The 7,462-nt window shown below is 61.1% G+C and overlaps 2 protein-coding genes across 2 annotated transcripts; one reads left to right on the top strand and one right to left on the bottom strand.

Annotated features, from left to right (window-relative positions):
• Positions 1 to 517: 517 nt before the first annotated feature.
• Positions 518 to 4,527, bottom strand: K452DRAFT_236158 (uncharacterized protein; the record flags this gene model as incomplete). Its single annotated transcript, XM_033537487.1, has 3 exons — positions 518 to 4,049; positions 4,106 to 4,199; positions 4,254 to 4,527. 3 exons carry the CDS (start codon positions 4,525 to 4,527, stop codon positions 518 to 520), a joined length of 3,900 nt encoding a protein of 1,299 aa, XP_033392940.1.
• A 1,037-nt stretch (positions 4,528 to 5,564) lies between these two features.
• K452DRAFT_278869 (uncharacterized protein) lies at positions 5,565 to 7,119 on the top strand. The gene is made up of 3 exons (XM_033539389.1): positions 5,565 to 5,654; positions 5,711 to 6,529; positions 6,595 to 7,119. Exons 1-3 carry the CDS (start codon positions 5,615 to 5,617, stop codon positions 6,732 to 6,734), a joined length of 999 nt encoding a protein of 332 aa, XP_033392939.1. The 5' UTR covers positions 5,565 to 5,614; the 3' UTR covers positions 6,735 to 7,119.
• Positions 7,120 to 7,462: the final 343 nt, after the last annotated feature.

Here is a 7,462-nt window from a genome sequence, read left to right as displayed (position 1 = left end):
AAAAAAAAAAAAAAGAAAAAAGAAACCGACGGGTCACAAATCTCTACGCCGTATGGTGACGTCCATCAAATAACAGCGATGAAAGTATTCATCACCGCAAGGGCACGACGACGCCTACGATGCACAGAAAATGATGGTCATCACCACCACATGGCTCAACCGAGCCCTCTATGACGCAAGCGGCCTCGAGGGGACAAGAAGCAAGTGGGCGCGAGACATGGCCCCCATCTCCGTTGCGCCGAAAACCCAAATACAGGCACAGTATAGGACTGGCCTAGGCTGCTATGTTGAGCCCGGGGCGCGTGTGCGTGTTGAAAGGAAACAAGAAGATCGTGCCCAGCAGGCGTCAATTTATACCCGGTCGTGGCACACATCACAACGGCCGAAAATCACCTCCCACTACCACGGCTACTGCATTCTAACGGATACCATACACACTCATCCTTTACCACCATTTTCTCATAGCATAGCAGTGGGAAATGCTACTTCTCTACCTACCTACCAACTACAATCCCATCTACGCCATCTCGGCATCGCCATCACCAGAACCACTACCACCACCTTCCTTCGCCACTCCTTCCTTGCCAGCCTCCGGCTTCCTGCCCGCAAGGAACAGCTTTTTGAAGTCGGCGTTGCTCTTCGCTCCACCACCGGCAGCAGCAGCCGAGGACGACGCACCCGCGCTCTCGCCAGCACCTCTACTCGAAGCACCAGCACCAGCACCCGTGCCAGCGCCACCTCTCCTCATGCCCAGGCCACCCTTGCCGCCTCTCCGTCCCCCCTGCTGCACCGGCCGACTAACCCTCGGCGGCACAATCTGCTGCTGGAACTGCTGCTTCTCACCCTTGGCGCCCTCCTTCGCCTTTCCCCCAGCACTAGCACCACTCCCACCAATCCGATCAACCCTCCACTCCCCCCTCTCCCTCTTCATCTCCTCCACACTCCCCACGCGAATCTTGCGGCCCGCGCCCCCAAGCTCCCCCGACCCATCGACCGCCAGCGCCGCCGCCCCCGCCTCAGCCACACTCGTAAACTCCGCCACCGCGCCCCCGTGCTCCGGCATCAGGATCAGCTTCCGCAGCGTCCCGTGCGGCGCCAGCAGCGCGCGCACCCGCACATCGTTGACCGTGTCCGGCACGTTCATCAGCGCAATCGTGCGCTCGCGCCGCGTGCGCATCTCCTCGTCGACATTGTCGGCTTCGGGCGAGGCGGCCGCGGCGCCGTTCGTGGCCATGACCGTCGTGGAGTGCGTCTTGCCGCCGCGCGGCTCCGAAATGTGGACGCGCAGGATGCGGCCCTTGAACTCCTGGAGGTTGAGCGCAGCTGCAGCAGCTTGCGCTGCCTCCTTGGTGGTAAAGTCCACGAATCCGGTTCCCTTGCCCTTGTTGTGAACGCTTCGGGGGATGCGCACGCGCTCAACCTCGCCGTGCGGGGCCGCAAGCTCGCGCAACTCGTCGTCCGCCGTAGTGTAATCCAGGTTGCCGAGCATAATCTCCCGGCCCTCGTACATGGCGCCCGAGCGATCACCCTTTTTGTTGGGGTCTGAGATCCTGGCCACGAGCTTGTACTTGCCGCCCAGCGGCTTGCCGTCCAGCGCTTCTGACGCGGCCTGCGCTTGCTCGGACGTGATGAAGGAAACATAACAGAAGCGACGATGGGTATTGAACTTCAAAGAAGGGAACCGGACCTCGACCACCTCGCCGTACGGCGCGAACAATTTGCGAATGTACGTCTCGTCGGCTTCGGGGGGATAGTTGGTGACCCACAGGGTTGCACCAAGGCCGATGGAGACTTGGATAGTGTTGCCTTCAAACTCTCTTCCGTCTCTCGATTGCGCGAATTGCGCGTCCTCCTGGGTTTCAAACTCAATGGTGGCCGTCTGGCTCGCTCCGCCATCCTCGGCGATGAGCTTGATGCTAATAACCTTGCCGCAGTCGCGGAAAAACTGGCGGACCCTCGTTTCGTTGACGTGCGAAGGAACATTCTTGACGATAATGGTTGTGTGCTCCCTGTCGCGCTTCTGCTGAGCTGCGACAGAGGCCGAATCATCACCAAGAGGCTCCGTCTGGGATCCTTCCTGCTTGCTCTTCTTCGCCGCAATCTCATCGATCCCGGCATCCTCAGCCCTCTTCCTCTTGCCACTTGCGTTCGGATCCTCCTCGACCGGCATGCCGACGCCAGCACCGAGATATTGCTGTTGATATGCGGCCGCAGCATCGGCTGCTTCCTTCTCGCGCCTGTCGGCGACGTCGCGGGTTGCCTTTCTAGCCTCGATGATGGCGAAGCGGTATTGGTGGACGGATTCGTGCTGTTCGCAGTGGTTCAGGTACATCTGGATTATCTGTTCCGGCCAATCCATCTTCATCACGTTCTTCAGCGCCTGCCTCAATAGCTCCGTCGCTCTCCGAGGAGGCTCGAGGTTGCCGGCATTCTCCTTGTCGCGCACGTTGTATCTCGACCAGATGCCCATCTCCCAAATGTAGTATCGGTACCAGAAATCGTAGCTCTGCTCCTGCCGAGGGATGAGCAACTTCCAGCAATCGCGGGCCATGTCGACGTTGCCGCTTTGGGTGATGAACTTGATGTTTATGCGCTCCAGCCGGTAGAGCGGGTCGCCCTCCCACTCCTTGCCGTACTTCTGCTCGCCAATCTCCTTGACGTGTTCCAGCGCGGAACGGAATCCGACTTCCGCAATGTCAATGTCATCCTCGGTGCCGCGCGCGTCGAAAGCTCTGCGCCGGAGGTAACCGCACCAAGCAATGTAAACCTTCAAGAGGTCTTCCATGCCACCGACGTCCAGCATGCCGGTCTCGGTCGCGCTGTGCTTGACGCTCTCCATGTCGTCGAAAGACTTACCCTCCGCTTCCAGCGTGAGCAAGCGATGCGCCCAAAGGCTACCGGACCATGGGCAGTGGCGCGTGGCGCGTTCGCAGACCGGCAACACCGGGAATCCCGAGTTTGAGCTCTCGATGAGCAGCTGAATGTAGTCCTCCCAAACGGTCGGGTCGATCGAGAAACGGGTGGTGGCGCGTTCGTAGACGGCGTTGACGAGGTGGAAGCTGAAGACGCCCTTGTTTCTGACCTCCCAGTCCAAATACTGCGAGTACGCCTCCCACTCGGCATCTCGATCTCCCGCGCGCATGGCCCTCTCGACCTTGGACTCAAACTGTTCGCGGAGAGTGTATTGCTGCTTGGCCTGTCCGGCCTTCTTGAGCATCGTGCGCATCGTGTCCTCGTACGAGGCGTTGTCGAACCTAGAGATAAAGGTAGAAAACATCTGGAACGTATTCTCCCAGGTCGCGTGCGGCTTCACCAATCTCTCGGAAAAGGCATTCCTCAGATACTGCACCTTTTGACAGTTTGGCTGACGGTCCTGGTCGGCCAGCATAATCTCCATCCACCTGTCCCACACCAAGTTGCTGTCGTTCAGGTGCCACTGCGTCGCCGCCAGACCTTGTTCCCATGTTTCCATGACGCTCTGCCAAGTGAAGACCTCCTTGCCCACGATCTTATCCTCGGCGGTCCAATTCGACGGCTCGACGTCCCAGGCGGCGGCGAAGAGGTGGTGCATGTAGTCGCCGTAGAGGCGCCAGAGCGTCGAGCTGCTCGGCTCGTCGACGATCGACTTGCCGCAAAGCTCCATGACCGAAAGGCGGTCTTCGGTGGTGCGCGCAAGCTTTTGTTCGTCGTTGATCCAGGCGACCCACAGCTCCTCACCCACGGGGAACTTGGCCTCCATGGACTGGCGCGCCAAACGCAAGTCGTCGAGCAGTTCGTAGGCGAAGGGATCGTTCCGGGCATCGGGATTGTCGGGGGGATGGATGTGGTGCATCAGACCTTTCTGAAGAAGGTTGACGAGGCGGACGTGGGACGCGTAGTCGTAAGGGTTGTCTTTGAGGTGAGCGACGAGGTCGTTGATTGCCTGACTGTCAGCTTGAGAGAGAGAGCGCGCAGCATAGGTGCGCGGGGTGGACGAGGACGCGTCGGTCATGGTGATGTCTTTGGCCGAGCTGGAGGAGATGGTACGGGCGAGATTGTGGATGTTGTAGCTTGCGCAGGCGCGGGGTTAGCTAAATGCGGAAGGCGCTAGTGCTGACAGACTCACCCCACGGAAGGCGCGCGCTGGTAGACCTGCGGCGAGCGCAAGCCCGACGCGTTTTGCCTGGCCGTCTGCTGGTGGTGCTGCATCGACGCCAGATCTGCCGCGGGCGACGCATTAGCTTGCTTTGCCGCGCGGACGGCCGCCCACTCACCTGCGAGCGTGTCCATGCCAGGCGTCGAGCCGTGTCTATGGAGCGGCGGCGCCTGCGGCTGTTGTTGCGGTTGCGTCTGCTGCTGTTGCTGCTGCTGCTGCTGCGACGACTGCTGTTGCTGTTGCGACGACGACGACGACGACTGTTGCTGCTGCTGCTGTGGCGGCGGCGGCTGCTGGGCGCGCGCAATGGGCGGGGTGCGGCTCTCTGGAATGTTTGCGAGCGGGCTCCTGAGCTCGGCCGTGGGCGTGCTGGCGGCGCTGAGCGGCTGCATGGGTCGGCCGCCGTTCTGGGCACCTTGAAGGTATGAGGTCATGGCGGCATTGTGCGAGGAGGTAGGTGTTGGCAGGCGGTGGTGTTGCTGCTGCGTCTGCTGGTGGTGGGCATACGGCAGCTGCTGTTGCGGCGGCGGCGAGTGGGCGGTGATCTGCTGGCTCAGACCAGACGACTTCCTCTTGACCGGGCGGCCAGGGCGCTTGAGGGGCGACGTGCGCGGCGACGCGAGGGGCGGGGGAGTCTCGCTGGCGGGCGACTCCTGGGGCGACAGCAGCGAGTTGATGTCCATGTTTGTTCGTCGTCGGGGGCGGGGGGTTGCGGTCGGGCGGCGGGTCGAAGGCAGCAGGTCATGCGACGACAATGGCGGGCATGACGATGGCTGTCGAGGCTTTTGCAGGTTTGATAATCAAAGGCTCTAGTTTGACTTTGGATTTCCACAGATTCACGGCCAAACTCCACGTCACGGACGTCAATCGACATCGGCTATTAGCTGGGGCGCGCGCCGGGCGAATCACAGGGCGGGCGCGGCGGCTTTGCATGCGGTGGTGGGGAGTACAAGGGCGCTGCGGACCAGGGCGCATCATCCCACGCGTGCATTGCAGCGCCGACTGCGAATGCGAGCATTGGGCGGGTGGCTTGCGAGGGTGCGAAGGGAGGGACTGGGGGGGGGAGGTGGAAGGGGGGGGGGAGGGCGGACGTGGTGCCTGACTGGGCGGCGGGCGGGCGCTTGTGTGTGTGTGTGTGTCTGTGTGTGCGCGCGCGTGTGCGTGCGTGTGTGGGTGTCTTGTTTCTGTGTGTGTGGGTGGGTGTCTGGGATGCCTTGGAGGGATGCCTGAGAGTCAGACTCTGGCACCACTCGGCTTGCAACCAGGACCGGCTTGTTTGCCTTTTTCGAGCATCTTTCTCTTGTTTCCTTGGCCTTAAGTCTTGGCATTGGCATTTCTGCCTCAGGCAACAAGGCTGCCCGCCCGGTATCCCGCCCGGTATCCCGCCCGGCCCAGCGTTCTTCCGCCCGGACAAGCATCGACCATCAACCGTCAACTTTCTGTCAGGCGGAAGGCACGACGCAAGCAATCCTGCCCACCATGAGCTTGCCAATCCGCTCCAGGTGCCTGCCACGGCCGGGTAAGCTCCCCCCAATCCCACACCTCCCAGAATCCCACCCATTGACGCCCTCGCAGCAGCCCTGCCCGCCGCCGTCACGCCCCCGGTCACCGCCCGCCGCACCTTCATCTCCGATCTATGGAACTCGCTGCGCCCGCGCAACAAGAACCAGCAGCCGCAGGACCCGCGCTCCGAGAAGCAGCAGCCCAAGAACCCGCTGCTGGAGGAATACATGCGCAACAAGCCGAAGAGCACGCGGCCGGAGCTGCAGCGCGGCGACCTGACGGACTCGTCCATCTTCGCCGACGAGGCCAAGGCGCCCACCGAGACACCCGAGGAGCGTCGCGCCCGCGAGGCCGAGGCCAAGAAGAACGAGCCGCGCAACCCGGCCGCCATGGCCGCCGCGCTTGACCCCGCCCCGCATGCCCGCCAGCGATGGGAGCGCAAGATGGCGATCCGCGAGGTGCGGCAGCGAGGGCGCGTCAGCAAGACGGTCCAGCTGAAGCGCACCGAGCGCGAGGACCTGCAAAAGAGCTCCCTGATCAAGACGTCGGTCAAGAAGCTGGGGATGCTGGCGCGGCAGATTGCCGGCAAGCCCATCGACGACGCCATCACGCAGATGCGCTTCAGCAAGAAGAAGGCGGCCAAGTCGGTCCTCGAGCACCTGCAGTACGCCCGCGACCACGCCGTCGTCAGCCGCGGCATGGGCCTCGGCGAGGCCACGGGCACCAAGGGCGAGCCCACCGAGATCGAGCTCAAGGACGGCCGCCGCAAGCTCGTCACCGACCGCACCGGCATCTACGTCGACCAGGCTTGGGTTGGCCGCGGCCAGTACGGCCGCGCGTACGACATCCGTGCCCGCGGCATGGTCAACGTCATGCGCATCCCCTCGACTAGTGAGTCTGCCCTTCTCATGACGCCCCGTGTCGATATGCCCCTGGCTAACTCTGCACTCAACTAGGCATCTCCGTCGTCCTCAAGGAGGAAGCCACCCGCATCCGCCTGTCCCAGGAGAAGCAGAAGAAGCGCGACAACCGCAAGGTGTGGCAGCCGCTGCCCGACCGGCCCGTCACGCGCCAGCGCCAGCACCTGATGTGGTAGTGGTAGCCGGCAGGTGGGGGGGAGGGGTGTGTGTGTTTGACGAGAGAAAGGGGAGCATGGCAAGAGAAGGCGCGGTAGGAAAGCGTACATACACGAACGCGTAGGACAGATGCCATGTATTTGGACGAACGGATTGTAAAATACACATATATACCCTGCATGGAACAGGGCTAGAGACAAGGACAGAACTTGTACGATTCAACTGTTGTTCGCTCTTCGCGGTGATGCAGAAGCGAAACGTGCCAATGTTCCTTCCGTTCATACAGGCACGCACTACCTATCAAACACACCAGCACGACACCCACCCATACCCCCCATAGGTAGGTAGCACGCCACGCCACGCACATCACAAGCAAGCAAACAACCCAAACCCAAACCCCCACCCTCACCAAAAGCGATATACATACATACATACATACATAATACGTTTGTTTATAGCAAGCAAGCAGTATTTGATTTTGATACCCTATTACCTACACAATTTCAGTTTCTTTTTCCCCTCCTCGAAACGCCGACGCTATGCAAGAAGCCAACCAAGGGCCTGCACACGCACACTTCTGCGTGTGGGCGTGAGCGTGCGCCCGTTTTCATCGCTCAGGCCTATTCTCTCTATCTCTCTCTGATGATGCACGCCGTGAAGTGTGCCTAAAACTAAAACTAAAAAAAAAAAGAACTAAAAAAAGTGACCCTTTGCCCCTCCCCCCTTCCATCCTACCCCCAACTCCCTC

Source organism: Aplosporella prunicola (genome assembly GCF_010093885.1).
Source record: "Aplosporella prunicola CBS 121167 unplaced genomic scaffold K452scaffold_32, whole genome shotgun sequence".
Classification (NCBI taxonomy): Eukaryota; Fungi; Ascomycota; class Dothideomycetes; order Botryosphaeriales; family Aplosporellaceae; genus Aplosporella; species Aplosporella prunicola.
This window is presented reverse-complemented; position numbering and strand designations above follow the sequence as displayed.